Genomic DNA, 15,761 nt, shown 5'->3' on the forward strand with positions numbered 1-15,761 from the left:
TAATCAAAAAAAAATCATAAACTTAGAACAACAACAACAACAACAACAAAAATCTCAATCAAATTAAATTCAGGCAATTTAAAAAATGGGCTTGAATCTTTTTTTTTTGTTGTTATTTTCCTCGGTCTAAATTTCCATGAATCCACAGTTTTATCTGATGATATCGAAAAAAATCGATATAAAATTATCGTAATGTAATTATACAAAAAAAAAAATACGAGAATGAAACCATCAAGGCAAATGAATGAATCACAGTCATGACACATACACACGAAGAAGAGAAAAAAATGATGATGAACGAAAGAATCGATCATTTGGGCATGGAAAAAAAAGAATCGATATTTAGCTTGTGTGTGTGTGTCGATGCTTTAGTATAAAAGATTCTTCTAGATTGAATAAAACAATCAATATATTACAAACATCTTTGCATCAAATGAAATGAAACAAAATGGTGACACAAACACATCTTCATGCTCAAACACAACAACAAGCTAATCGATTCAATCATCATCAAATGACAAACATACAATGATTCTTCGATTCACATTCCATTTTATTATTCACATCTTCTGGTCATCATCATGCAAATTTGACAACTTGCAACAAACCCAAAAATACTTCGATGAACCAAAAAAAAAGAATGATGATGATGATGATGAATCTCGAAAACGAAAAAAAAAAAAAATAAAAGTAATGTAAAACAAAAAAACTTTTAAGCTGCTAATCTATTTGTAATGGGAAACGAAATGGAAAATGAAATGAATGAATATTGTGTTGTGGTTATTATTATTATTATATGTGCGTTAGACACAATAGCAAAACAAAAGAATAAGATCCATACAAATGGCATTCAATTTTTTTGTTCTTTGTCTCAAAATAAGTAGTAAGTAAATGTGAATGAAAACAAGAAATACAAAGAAATGAAACATTTCAACACAACCAAACTAAAATGGATGGATGGATAGATGGATGGATGGATCATCATCATTATTTGTGTGTGTGTGGAAGTGGAAACAAGAAAAAAACCAAAAACAATGAAATGAAAAAAATGGGGGTAGAAAATAAATAGAAACACTAACCAAGTTTGTTTCAGAATTTTACCAATGTTGTCATTCAAAACACACACACACACAAATAAAATATAGAGCAAAAAAACCAAGTGAATTTTGCGTGAGCTCGTTAGGAATTTTACGTTTTTTCATCATTACTATACTATAGAAGCACCACATTATCAACGTTATCATCAAACAAACAAACAAACAAAAAAAATCAAAAACTCGTTTCGTAAACAAGCAGAAAAAAAAACTTTTTCAAACCATGCAATACACCTATATCGCTTGCTAACTACTTGGATGTTGTTGTTAATTACGACCAAAAAAAAAGAAAGAAATTCGTCCGTAAATGTCTACCATGAAAATGACCATTTTAAAAGGGTAGTGTGAGAAACCAAAAAAAAAACATTATCCTTTTCCTAGGTACTGAACAATATTAATAACCGTATATATGACCAAGAACGAAACAAAACCAAAACCACAAGTGTGTGTATACGCCATACACACATAATAAAGATTATTATAATAATAAAAACACAAAGAGAATAACTGGGTGTGTATGACAATGATGATGATATTCAATCCACATAATTTGTGGTTTTCACAGAAAAGCACAATTGAAATGAACAAAAGAAAAAGAAAAAAAAATTCAGGCCAAAACAAATAATGTGGCCAGAATTAGCCAATTCTCTCCGTCTATTTGGTCTGTCTCTACATACGAATATAAAACGACAAAATAAAAATTAACTTTGGGTACAATACACACACACACACAATGTGTACACACACGAAAAAAAGAATTTGTTCCAAAACGGCCAATCTATTCTCAATTAAAGCAATTATCAATTCTATACACGCATCGAATTTCATCGTTTCGTCGTTGTCGTTGTCGTTAGGATGATAATAGAGAGAACAAAAAAAAGAAGAAAAAAATTCTGTTTTGAAAAAAACATACAAGCCGAAAGAGTAGTAGTAGTTCGTTTGTTTTTCAAATATTGCTTGTAGAATCGTGGCATAATAAAATAGATTTTTTTTCTTGTTTTTCGATTCTAAGTTTTTTTTTCTTTTATTCGGTCTCATCAAGCCAAGTCAAATCAACAAGAATTTTTTCTTGTCTTGTTTATAACTGCTGATTCATCATTTGGTTCTTAAAAAAATAGAAGATTGTGAATCTTTAAAATGAATGAAATTGACTGGCCATTACTCATTTTACGAAAAAAAAACAAGAACCAAACAGCGAAAAAAAAATGATAATAAGCAAAATACACATTCATTTTTTTGTTGCTTATTATTTTTCAAACTGACAATCGTTGTCTGCTTGTTTTGTGTGTGTGTGTGTGTGTGTATGTGCTTAATATGACGTCAATGATGATAAAGATATTCTTGCATTGTCATGAAAAACATTCATTTTTTTCAAATTATTCTTTTGTTTTGAATATTTAGAATATTTGCCATTGGCTATTTATGGCTGTATATGTGAATGAACGATAGTAGTGAATAAAAAAAAACAATATGAAAAAAACTGGCTAATACTAATTTCCTAGGAATAATAACAAAAACAGATAAAAAAGAGTATGTTTCGTTCAAAGATTTGAACATATTAAATGACAACATCCATACAACAAAAAAAAATTCATCCATCTCATTGGTATGAGTAAAACAAAAAAAAAAAAAAAAAAAAAAAAAAACAGAATGATAATACATTTCTAATGGGTTTTTAATGGCTCATATTTGTATATGTCAAATTCAATTTATACATTTATGAGTTCAACAGTAGTCAAATCATATAAAGAGATTATCGGACCATAATACCGAAAAAAATGACAAATATTTTTTTACCGGAAATAAATGCAAAATAGATTAAATCCTGAAGCAAACAAACAAAAGACAATAAAAAAAGGCACAAAACATGAAAACAAATGAATAAAAATGGCATATGAAATGATTATTACTAATACGACATTGTGAATATTACCAGAATGAACTACATGCCAAAAAAAAAAGAAAAACTGGATATTTGAAATACATAGAAATATATTGATAATAATGATGATTAGTAGTAGAATCCGAAAAAAACAACCGTTACCAAAATACAAATAAAAATAGCCAAAGATTACAATAATCGTTGGATTCATTACCATGGAAAAAAAACAAGACAACAAGACAATATTTAAATCATGCAAATTTTTTCTTTCTTCCTTTCTCCTTTGTCTGCTATGATGATGACATTTAATATAAAAAAAACAGCGTTTCTATATATCGTTTATTTACCCATCCTAATGATGATGATGATGAAAAAGCACCAAGTAGAGCAAGTTTTATGTTTATCTTGCACACTCCCTGCTCTCTCTCTCTGTTTATGGTTAAATGACTTTTTATTTCTGGTTGAAAAACAAAAAAAGAAAAAAATCTTTTTAAAACAAAACAAAAAAAAGGATCACTTCATTCTAATTCTCTTCTCTCCAACCCATCTTTCTTCTCTTTTTTTTGGTTACTTTGAATAAAAAAAAACTTCAAAATGATCAATTTAGGGCAATTTTTCATGTGTTGACTTTAAAAATTTTTGTTAAAAATAAGAAGCAGAAATAGGACGGCGAAAAATAATAATAAGAATCAATGAGAAAATGAAAGAAACAAAAAAAAAAAAAAAAAGAATCTACGAACGAAAAAGTGAAATGTTACCATCACCATCATCATCATTATTACCCTCGAATGATATCATTGTACATTGACTTTTTGTTTTTTTCAAAAAAAAAAAAAAAAAAAACAAAATGAAAATTTTCACACCAATTTAAATTTCCATTAATTCAAATTAGATTTTCATCGACTCTCTATGTCATCACAATATAGGGTATTTATTTTGTTTTGTTTTAAATTCATCATCATCATCATCATTATCATCGGCATTGGAAATGGGAAGAAACACACTAATGGCATCGAATGATGATCATGATTTCAACCAGAAAAAAAATAGTCAATTATTCAGAAGAAACTGAACAACAAAAAAAAAATCAACTCTTTAAGATTTTGACAATAAATTCTTTTTTTCTCTTTCATTGATAACTGATTTTCTTTCTCTCTCCTTTATCAACCATCATCATTCGTAACTACTAATTGCCATCGAAAGTGATTTTTCCAACTTGGCCAAAAAGAGTGCTTTATTAAAGTAAACAACAACAGCGAATAAAAAAAAATTCCATGCCCTTAGAATCACTGTCTCGTGTATGTATGTGTGTGGGTGAATGTGGATGACTTTCTCTGTGTATAACGAGAATAAACCGACCAATTCTTGTGACAACTTCATCAAATGATAAAGAAGTCAAAAAAAAGTATGAAGTAAAAAAAACCATATAAAAAAAGAATCAAATCAACTTTCTATTAATTCTTGGAAAGATAGAATAAGATGGAACCAAACCTAAAGAAGAATGGAAACAAATGTGCTTAATGTTGCATGTCATCATCATCGTCATAGTCAGAATTACTATTTCGAAAGAATCTTGATGATGATGATGATCAAATCCATTCAAGAAGAAAAAATAATGGAATAGATAGAACAACTATCGAATGCAAAGACAAAATGTTGTTTGAATGGAACACACAGAATATATAATTGTAAGCAAATAATATGCAAAATAAAGCAGAAAAAAAGAAGGATTTCTGATTGATTGAATCATTCTTATTATTTATTTTTTTTTTTGAAAATTTTTTTTTTCATTATCAAATAAAAAATCTAGAAACTGTGAACACACATAATTTACATATATATATAAGGCCACTAAAGCTTTGAATCATCACAGAATTTACTTGCCAAATACAAATGTGTTTCAATGGAAAAAAATAATGAAAATCATTCATTCACACTAATTCATTGATGATCAAGTATTTTGTTTTTCGATTACAAAAATCATCATTGTCCCATGAGAATGCAATGTGGCCATTGGTATTGTTGTGTTGCCAGCACGAAATTTTATAAATTCTGATTGTGAATGATTATTACAATCATCACATTTACTTTAGTTTTTCTTTTGTTGTTACATTTGGTTTATTATTTGTTTCCGCTTGAAATCGATTCGATTTAATATGATGATGATAGCAAAGACAATAATAATAATAATCATCATCATAATCATTAAAGTGCGTGTATATGGATTGCTACCAAAAAAAAAAAAAAAAAAAAAATTGTCAACCAACAACAAGAATTCGAAACCCATGTAATTAACCTATTTATTGATTTGTTAATAAAATAAATTAAAGAATACAAATCAGCCATATATGATACATTGCGTGATTACCAGAATTCTATAGAATGACAATGAAAATTCAAAAAAAAAATTCTCAACACAGACAGTATATTGCCATCTATCGCAACACTCGGTAACACTAACCTATTGCTTGTAAAGATTCAGCTGAGTTTTGAGAGAATTTAAATCAATTTTTTTTGTTGATGCAAAAAATGGAAAAATTAAAATTTAATGTAAAACAAGCCATCGATTTATTAATCAAATCGGCTATTCATTTACAGCTACATACAGATTCTATTTGTACGGCTTGTCGATATATACATCATTTCAATGAATTTCTCGAAGAAAATCCATCAACCGACGAAGATACAAAATATGATTTGGGTGTTGTCGTTACAGCTTCATTATACATTGGTATGTATCAAAAAAAATCAAATGTTTAGATTAATAATTATTCAGTCAAATGTCAAATTGTCTTTTTTTTAGCAACGAAAACCAAAGAAAATCATACACCACTATCGGAATTGATTTCATCTGTACATTATCATTTAAAATTCATTGGCGATAACGATCAAATTGATTACAAAACCTATCAATTATTGCCAAAAGATTTCGATTATTGGAAACTACGTGATTCAGTTACCTATTTTGAATTGTTAATGTTACGAATTTTACGATTTGACTTGATTATTGATCTTCCACATAAATATCTTATATTCTATCTAAAAACATTAAGTAATTGGATTAATGACAATGAAAACATTGAAAAAATATTCACATTTTCATGGTCAATGTTGAATGATTATTGTTGTTATCATCCACATTCATTAAAATGGCCAGCTCATCATATAGCATTGGCAACCATTGAATTGGCAATGGAGATATTGTGTCCAGAAATGAAAAAAATTCTTCAACCAACATCCAGCTGCAAGGATGATCGACCATCAAGCAGTAATGAAAAGATCAAATCGAAACACAATTTGTGGTATATGAATTTTGATCAAAAACTTAAACATGATATGGTCAGTCAAATAATCAATCAGATGCAAGAAATCAATTCAAATAATGATATAAAAATGAAAACTTCGAGCAGCAATGAAAAAAAAATCAAAAAATCATGAACCTACCTTTGCCAATCTAACGATACCAGATGATGAATGAATAAAACGTATAGCCATATGAATGAAGCATCCACAATTATGTATTCATTATAAATGTTATAAATGTAAACGGCCATTACCATTCCAATAACGATGATTGTTGAAATTTTCATGAATAATAATTGTTCATCATTTTGATGAAATATATCATGCCAAATGATCCACATGGCTAGCACTGAGTTCACTAATGTTAACATTAATGTAATGATCTTGTACATTGATGATGATGATGATGATGAATTATTATCATCAAATATTTTTGAACGTAATGTTTCACCAAAATTCAGAATAAATGAAATTATTTGTATCATTTCGATAAACATCAATAATGGTTCAATCATTTGTATGGCAAAACCATAAGTCAATGTCATTGTTTGTTTTGACCAAGAATCGGAACTTGATTTTGTAATGCCAATCGATAAACCAATAAAATTGGCAAATAAAACAGCCAATGTTGTCGAATTGACAATGGAAAAAAGAATCTGTTTGTCCACCTATATATGAAATGTAAATTTTTTTAAAATCAATTCAGACCAATGAAATCATCTTATTATCAGGATAAACTTACGGAAAAAAAATTTGATAAAAATCGTTCAATCAAATCAACCACATAGAAAAACACACACAATAATAATGATTGATAAAGAACAAATTCAACATCGAATAATGCTGATATTATGATCCATGATAAAGCGATTATGAATGGTAAAAATTTCAGAAACAATTGAAATTGCCAAATAAAAAATGAGATAAACATCGTTGTTGTGATTTGAGCCAAGAGAATCGAACACAATAAAAAATTCGAAAAAAAAATCTTTTCACTTCGAAAGAATCTGAATTGAAGCGCCAACAATCACATCGATGACGCAATCGAATGTGTCGTTCAAAACAAACGTTACATTTGAAATTTCAAGAATCAAGAATTTTATTATTAAAATTCGTATATTTTATTTGAAAAACATTTAAAATTAAAATTTTTTACAAAAAAAAAATAAAAATTTTTTTCCAATACAATGCAAATCAATATATAATGAAGAAGAAAAAAAGAGTGAGATAGACCAGCGATTAAAAAAAAAATTTGTTCGTATGTAAATTCCAGAATATTTTTGAAATTCTATGAGTGAATAATATAATAAATATATTTAACGTGTTGTGACGCAATATGATAATACACAGGTATAGCCGCAGCATTAATAACAATCATACAGAATTGCCCGAAAAAAAATTGATGAAAATGATTTCGCTGCGATGGTCAATAGAATGATGCCCAAACAATCAGCAATACTAAAACGATCAAAATGATTGCAATATAAATTTTGCACTGTGAAAAAAAAAAAAACATTAGAACACATTAGCTAATATAATGAAGATTCAAAGAGGAAAAATTTTGTCAAAAAAAGAAATTTCGGTGCCTTAGCGTTATGAAATATAGTAAATTGGGGTTGATGATGATTTATTATTATTGATCATCATCATTTAAATGTCCAAACAAGATAACCGATCAACAGGGAAATGAGTATCAATATGATTATGATGATTATTATTTTTTTCTGCATTGATGATAAGGATTGTTGTTGTTGTTGGTGGTGGTAGTGGTAGTGATGGGAATCGCACATTGGCGATATACATGCATTGAAAATAAGTGATTAAAATTAGTTATTAATGGTCATGCAAATGGTGGTGGTGTTAGTTGAAAATTAAATTTGTATAATAAGCATTAGTGGGTATGTGCGTCAAATATTAATCAATCACAATGAAAGTGAAAATGCATTCATACCTTTCGAGCTTTAGTTTGATATTCCATTGCCTGTTTTGTTTGTTCACGACCTTTTTCCACATAATCATTCGTTTCTTGTACATGATTTTCAATTCGATTGATCATTTCACCCTAGGTGAACAAAACAACAATGAATGAAAAAAATTCCAATCAAAAACAAAAACCATACTTGATTTTCGACCAATGTGGCCATATCGACAAACATTTCATGTAATTCACGAATACTTTTCTCAATTTTAAGTATATCTTCATGTCTTGCTTGAATTTCTTCCAATTTTTCACGTGCTTCACGTGTTTCAGTTAGAAGCTATTATGGAATAATTATTAAAAATTGTGTTTGAATGAATAAACAATAAACAACATACACTTTGAATGAAAATTTCTGAACTAGGATTATCAAGAATTTTATCCAATTCTTCATTATCAATATCTTGATTAGCTGTAATGAATTAAGAGAAAAATTTCTTCATTCATTTAAAATTCAAAACAAATGTATAACACATACTGATTGCTATTTGTCGCCGTAATAATTCTTTACATTTCGTACGATAATCAACCTGTGATGAATTGTATGAATTGATTACATCCAATAATTGTTGCCGTAATGTTTGATATTGTACTGTTCGCATACGATATGAAGCAGAATTTGCATCTTTTGGTTGTTGACATTCAATTTCCAATGCTAATGATGAAAAATATGACAAAATAAAATAAATAACAAAACAAAATTTTCAATGACATACATTTTAGATTTTCTTTCGATTTTTTCGATAACATTTTGAAATTTATGTTGACATCTTCCAATGCTTTTTTCGTTTCTGTCAAAAAGAAACAAAAAAAGAATTGAAATTAGCATTTTATGAAATTGGAAATTTCAAATTTAAAGATCACCGACTTTCATCCGGTTTAGCCGATAGCAGCATTCGTGAATGATAATCTTTCATTTCTTTAATTAGATTTTCCATCTGTTCGATAGCATTACGGATGTTTTCTACTTTTTCAATGAATTTTTCCGTATCCATTGATGTTATCATCACCGTACATTGTTCTTGTTGTTCATCATCATCATTTATTCCGGCTCGCTAAATAGAAATTACAAAAAATTTTTGAAAAAGAAATCATTGAAATTTGGAACAAACCTTTCGGAATTCGGCAAGACGATCGCGAACCATTTTTTTTTGTTATGATAAAAACAAATAAAAAAAAAGCTGAAATACTAAAGGGGAATGAATTTTGTCAATCAATCACACGTAAAATGATTGGAATTTAATACAAATTTAATAGAAAATCAAAAATAATAATTGATATATTTCCATCAATTAATCATTATCATTGTTTGATGATTAATAATCAAAAGGTGGTAATATTTGTTTGCTCCTGAAAAATTAAAATCAATGTTAATGCATTCACGGAAACCAGAACCAAAAACAATAACAACAACAACAACAACAATATAGTAATCACGATAAACGATGATAAAATTAAATCAATTGTGTTTCAACAAACGATGATGATGTTTTTTTTTGTCTGGTTACAATCAACCAACCAACCAACTGTTGTCAACCAGCTGATTTTGTTGGAAAATGTAAATTCCAAAAAAAAAAAAAAAAAAAAAAATCGAATGAAAAATGAGCAATGGAAAATGAGTGTATCGGATGTTCGACACCAGATGGCTGGGCAGGGTTCAGGAGAAAATTTTTTTTGAAATTTTTTAAAATTTTTTTTTCAAAACAAACAAAATTGAAAATTGAAAATTGAAAACGAAAACGAAAATGAAGAGAGAAAACAATTTTATTTCAATTAAAATCATTATTATTATTATTCATTATATAATAGATTATTATATAGATATAATTATTATATATTCAATTAACTTTAATCGAATTTTTTTTTTCGTTTGAAAATTTTTTTTTCCCCATTGATTTTTTGTTTGTTTTTTGTTTTTGACATTGATTTCTTCATTTGTGGTAGTTGTAGTTGTAGTAGTAGTAGTAGTGTGTGTGGGTGTGTTTGTATGTGGATGTTATTTTTTTATTTTATTTTCCAAAAAAAAAAACAAAAAGAAGAAAGATGATGATTCATTGATGGTGAGGCGTGTCGATGTATGTCGATCATGATGATGGTTTTTGTGTTGGTGGTGGTGGTCGCCGTCGATAGTCGATGGTTGATGGGCGTTGATTGAAAATTTTGAATTTATTTTATTTACAGAATTGAAATTTTTTTTTTTGGGGGTGGGGGCACGGGTGCGAGTGTCCATTGCAGTGGACATTTTTTTTTTTTTATTTTATTTTGGTGGTGCAGAAAATAACAATGATGATGATGATGATGATGATGAACAAATTTTTTTTTTGAAATTTAAAAAAAATTTTTTGAAAAATAACAACAGCGATAACAACAATGAAAACAAAACAAACAAACAAACAAAAAAATTTTTTCTCATTCAATTTTCATAAATTAGTGAGACAAAGAAAAAATGAAAACTTGAATAAAAAGATTCATAAATCATCATCATCATCATCAGCCTTGACATTTTTGAAAATTTTACCGGATATTCGCATAAAAACCACACTCACACACAAAAAAAAAATTAAAGGTCCGGAAATGAATTTTTCAGATTTAGGTGTGTGTGTGTGTGTGTGAAATCGGATTCGACATACAATTATATTATTCTGTTGTCCATGTAGCTGGAGCAATTTCATCACCATCAACTTAACAACAACATGAAGGATTTTGTTGTTTTTTTTTCAAAAGGGAGCCACAAGAATAAGAAAATTCACACACCTAACAAACAGCAAAAATGAAAAGGAAATGTTTTTCAAATATTTCTGTTTATTTTTTTTTGTACAAAAAAACAACACTCAAATTTTATATTTAAATTATTCTGTGTATGTGTGTGTGTGTTTGTGAGCGAGAGATAGTTATCTTCTCTATTCAATGATGATGAATTCTGTAAATAAAACAAAAAAAAAAAAAAACGAAAAAAAACAAATACACACGTTTGGAATGGAATGGAAATGAACAATACTAATTCTGATTGTGGTCAGTGGCTATTGCATACTGGCATATCATGGTCTCTGTGTGTGTGTGTTGGTGTGTTTCAACAACAAGAAAAAAAATCAAATTTTGACTAGAATTATCGGTTTTTGATTGATTTGTTTTGTTTTTGTTTTCATTTTCTTGTTCAAAATTTTCATTATTTATAATGTATAATAATTTAGCAAATGACAATGATAATGATGATGATGATGATGATGATAATGATTGAATAATGACAAATCACAACAAATTATAGATGATGATGATGATTATGAATTTGATAGGTACAATTTAGATACAAATTCTTAGTGTGTGTGTGTGTATGTTTTTTGTATCTTAAAACTTATCATCATTCATTTTATTGCCATTTTAAAATGTACCAGTGTTTTTTTTTGTTTGTTAATCAAAGAGAAAAAAAATTTATATCCAATTTACGGTGTGTGTGTGTGTGTGTGTGTATTATGGGTTGATTGCAAAAAATTTTGTTTTTTGTTTTCAAATTCAGATCAATCAATGTGTCTGCGTGTGTGTGTGTGTGTGTGTTTTAAAATCACAATCATATGTTTTTTGTTTGAAGAAAAAAAAGTGAAGGTGAAGGTCTATATTCAACTATTCTGTATGTGTGTGTGTGTGTGTGTGTGTGCTGATTGATTTGATCAAATCAAAAAACAAAAACGAAAAAAATTCTTACGATTCTTACGAAGTTATGGCCACATGGTTTTATTTATTAAACAAACACAAACGATTTTTCTATGAATTTTTTTTCCTGGTGATAATGATGATGATGATGATGATGATGATTGATCCTTTTTTTTGCATTGATTATTTATATATTTATTGAGATCAAAATAGTATTTCACGAAAACAAGGTATGAATGTGTGTGTGTGTGGGTGTGTCATTCGATAATAATGATGATGATGATGATAATGATGAATGAATGAATGAATTTTGTGCAAATTAAGAAAATGTTTTCCACTCTTTGAATTTATGTGGATGCTTGGATTGAATATTGATTTTTTTTTCACTGCAGCACATTGATTATAACGATAATTTAAACAACGAAATACACACACACACACACACACTGAGAAATGGAGAGATAAACCGCAAACACATACACACATGGCACAAGAATCAAACTGAATTCAATTTGAATGATAATGAATGAATTTACAGCAAACAAAACAAAACAAAACAACAAAAAAAAATTGATTGATTGATTGTGTGGAATATTTTTTTTTCAAGAGAGAGAGAATCGTCGACACTTGATCAATTAATTAATAACAGCATCAGTAGCAGTAGACACACAGAAACATTCTTGATGTCACTTGCATAATTCTGGTAGTTGTTGTTGTTGTGGTTGTTGTTATGTCATGAATTGATCCATTTTAGGTGTTAATTCTCAATGATTTTTTTTTCAAATTTTTGATGGTAGATTAAATTTGTGAAGACAATGGTAATAATCAATTTAAAATGGTATGAAACTTAGGAATAATGAAACAAGAATGAATGCAATAATGACCAAACATATGATTATCATAATTTGTTTCTACAAGAAAAAAAAAATTTTAAGAAAGTTGAATTTAAATCACATCACTACAACAACAACAACAACATACCCTTCGTGCTTTACGTTGATATTCCATTGCTTTTTTCGTATCTTTTACCGCTTCTTCAACATATTCCAATGCACTGGATACATGAAATTCAATTCGATCAATCATTTCTCCCTGGAATGAGTGAAAATTGAAAGAAAAAAAAACAATTAAAAGATTGATTACAAGAACCCCAAGTAATACATACTTGTGATTCGACCAACATGGCCATATCCATAAACATATCGTGCAATTCTCTGATTGAATTTTCTAATTTAATAATATCAGCATGTCTTGCTTCAATATCGGCCAATGTTTGTTTCGCTTGTTGTGTATCGGTCATGATCTTTTTTATTTTTTTGTTTTTTTTTTTGAATAAAAAATTAGATGAAATAAAAAAAGGTAAAGAAAAAATCAACCAAAAAAAAAAAAAAAAAAAAAAAAAAAAATACTTACTCCTTGAGTAAAAATGGCAGGATTACCACTTTCGAGCATCTCTTCTAGCTCTTCATTAGTCGTTGATCTACCGGCTGATGAAAAATTAATTATAACCATTAATTATAAACCATTATTGATTACATCATTATTTGTTTGATACATACTAATTTCCAATTGTCTTTGTATTCTTGCCTTACATCTTTCTCTATAATCGGTTTGTGTTTTATTATAATCAGTCATAACTTCGACAAATTTTTGTGATAACATTGAATGTTGCGTTTTACGTATACGAAAATCGGCGCTCATCATTGATGTTTGTTCCAATTGTTCAATATTTTGTTCCATTACTGATTGAAGTCAAAAAACAAAACAAAAAAAAAATGAAATAAATCAAACGGGTTTATTCACAACTATAGTATAGTACCTTTTAGTTTTCCTCGTACACGATTTGCCGTCCTTTTTATGTCGCCCATTAAATCTTCTAGCTGTTGTTTGACCTCTGTGTGGACATATGAAAAAAAAGCGAATTGATCAAAATATTCATATCCAAAAAAAAAGTGTCGTTGATGTATGTTCAACTTACTATCATCGGTTTGTGGTGCACTTAATATAGCTGAATGTATTTTCTTCACCTCTTCAACATTTGCTTGCATTTTTTCAATATTCTCACGAATTTGTTCTACCTGTTGTTCATTTTTTTTGTTGATCCAAAAAAAAATCAATCAAATCATTTCTAACAACAGAATCACATACCTCTTGGAAGAATTCTTCCATGTAGCCACCTTTTTCTTCCACACCGACAGCGACATCTTCTTCATCCACTTGTGCCGCTTTTAATGCGGCCAACCTATCTTTGGTCATTTTTGTTGTTGTATCTCTTTTCAAATTGATTTGTGAACAAAAAAAAAAATTTTTTTTTTTTGAAAGCTTAAAATTTATTCACTTTGAAATGCAAATTATTCTCAACCAATTATTAGTGATGTTTTTTTTGATTAGATTTTTTTTTTTAAACCAAACAAAAAAAAAATTGATTTTCATTGAATAATAAATAAGGCAATTTGAAATTTTCAATCTCTGTTTTCAATTTCAATTGAATTAAAATCAAACGATGAACAAAATTGGTTCAAATTACACTAAATATAATGATGATCGTTTGAAATGATGGTTGATGAACTTGGCGATTGTAATGCGTTTTCTCAATGTGGTCAGATGATTATTCTGATCAATCAGAATATCTTTTTTTTTTGGCAGTAATGAAATTATTTAAATTTTAAATGAAATGACGAAACGCACACACACGCATACACACACACACAGTGACTTCCAACAAACCAACCGACGACCAAAAAAAAAAAAAACGATCACATAAAAATCATTGCATTTTTCTTGATATTTAAAGATTGAGAAATTTTCTTCAAGAAAAAAAAAATTCTTGACTGATTGTCGCAACTGAGCTATTGTAGCTGATTTTTAAATTGTAAGTTCATCGATTGTTTTTGTTTTGTTTCACGATTCTGTTGTTGTTGATGATGATGATGATGATGATGATAAAAAGGCAAATTCTTCGATGGTTTTCATGTGTGTGTGTGTGTGTGTTGTATCGTTGATAACAATGATGAAGATTTATTCATTTGATCATCAAAACCATTCTTGGTCATTCTTTTTTTTACACACACAATTTCAAAAAAAAATTCAATAATAATACAGAATATTCGTCTGTATCATATCAATTAGATGTGATTATAAAGATCACTTTTTTTTGGTCATATTTTTTTTCTTCTTTTTTTTTAAATTATTTCACAACATTTCAGGTCTTGTTTTTTACATACACACACACACACACACACACAATTTCGATTCCATTCACTCACCATACACAAAACCTACAGACACAGACGCACACCGTATACACTTATTCATTCATCCAATTCTTTTTTTTCTAATCAAAAAAAAAATAGGAGCCAGAATTCTATGTGTTTTGTACTCACATGCATACACACACACACACACACTCAAAGACATACAACACTCCCAAAACGATCCAAAATAAAAAAAAACACACACACATAAACGAATGAGTCGAGAGTGGAAAACCAAAACCAAAAAAAAAAATTCTGGTTTGAAATTCTGGAATCGTACGGTATGACGATGGTGGTGGATCGTGGTGGTAGTAGTGTCTACACTTTTTTGGTTTTTCCAAATACAAAATTATCGTTAGTTGTCGTCGTCGTAATCAGCAAAAAGTTATTTTTTTTTACCATTTGGCTGTAGAAAAACAACTGACTGACGCTTGTAGGAAATATTGAAGAAGAAAAAAAAATGATTTCCACCAATATAGCAGCAGGAGCATAGAATAGAAGAAGCATTGGATCGCACATCAAACGGATGGGCGTAATGGTCGTCGTCGTCGTCGTGGTCGTAGTCGTTTTTTGTTGCAAAAAATAAAAATCCATATAACACA

General features: G+C 28.5%; 4 protein-coding genes across 5 annotated transcripts in view; 1 reads left to right on the forward strand and 3 right to left on the reverse strand.

Annotated features, from left to right (window-relative positions):
• The window catches only part of LOC124499031 (uncharacterized), a 46,376-nt gene extending 39,017 nt beyond the window's left edge, over nucleotides 1-7,359 (reverse strand). The window contains exons 1-2 of the mRNA XM_047062880.2: nucleotides 7,022-7,359; nucleotides 6,421-6,947 (exon numbers count right to left, since the gene is read on the reverse strand). Of these exons, the coding sequence (XP_046918836.2) occupies nucleotides 6,421-6,947; nucleotides 7,022-7,210 (716 nt within the window). The 5' untranslated portion in view covers nucleotides 7,211-7,359. The remainder of the gene's footprint in view (nucleotides 1-6,420; nucleotides 6,948-7,021) is intronic.
• On the forward strand, nucleotides 5,457-6,770 carry koko (cyclin Q). The gene is made up of 2 exons (XM_047062881.2): nucleotides 5,457-5,707; nucleotides 5,780-6,770. The coding sequence occupies exons 1-2, from the start codon at nucleotides 5,497-5,499 to the stop codon at nucleotides 6,412-6,414; spliced, it is 846 nt and encodes a 281-aa protein (XP_046918837.2). The 5' UTR covers nucleotides 5,457-5,496; the 3' UTR covers nucleotides 6,415-6,770.
• Nucleotides 7,360-7,376: 17 nt separating the features above from the next.
• On the reverse strand, nucleotides 7,377-9,787 carry LOC124499034 (syntaxin). Of its 2 annotated transcripts, XR_006959530.2 has the most exons (9): nucleotides 9,370-9,785; nucleotides 9,126-9,312; nucleotides 8,974-9,048; nucleotides 8,736-8,912; nucleotides 8,596-8,669; nucleotides 8,400-8,537; nucleotides 8,231-8,341; nucleotides 7,866-8,003; nucleotides 7,377-7,774 (listed from the first exon to the last, which is right to left on the reverse strand). XR_006959530.2 is itself a non-coding variant. In XM_047062884.2 (8 exons), exons 1-8 carry the CDS (start codon nucleotides 9,400-9,402, stop codon nucleotides 7,706-7,708), a joined length of 864 nt encoding a protein of 287 aa, XP_046918840.1. In that variant the 5' UTR covers nucleotides 9,403-9,787; the 3' UTR covers nucleotides 7,377-7,705. The 2 variants fall into 2 exon arrangements, 1 of the variants encoding a protein (XP_046918840.1); XM_047062884.2 differs by lacking the exon at nucleotides 7,866-8,003 and having other exon boundaries at nucleotides 9,370-9,787.
• A 2,288-nt stretch (nucleotides 9,788-12,075) lies between these two features.
• Nucleotides 12,076-15,504, reverse strand: LOC124499035 (syntaxin-1A). The gene is made up of 8 exons (XM_075728564.1): nucleotides 14,054-15,504; nucleotides 13,884-13,983; nucleotides 13,725-13,799; nucleotides 13,465-13,647; nucleotides 13,319-13,392; nucleotides 13,071-13,208; nucleotides 12,887-12,997; nucleotides 12,076-12,816 (listed from the first exon to the last, which is right to left on the reverse strand). Exons 1-8 carry the CDS (start codon nucleotides 14,159-14,161, stop codon nucleotides 12,736-12,738), a joined length of 870 nt encoding a protein of 289 aa, XP_075584679.1. The 5' UTR covers nucleotides 14,162-15,504; the 3' UTR covers nucleotides 12,076-12,735.
• Between the last annotated feature and the right edge of the window lie 257 nt (nucleotides 15,505-15,761).

This window comes from Dermatophagoides farinae, chromosome 2 (assembly GCF_024713945.1).
Source record: "Dermatophagoides farinae isolate YC_2012a chromosome 2, ASM2471394v1, whole genome shotgun sequence".
Taxonomy (NCBI): Eukaryota; Metazoa; Arthropoda; class Arachnida; order Sarcoptiformes; family Pyroglyphidae; genus Dermatophagoides; species Dermatophagoides farinae.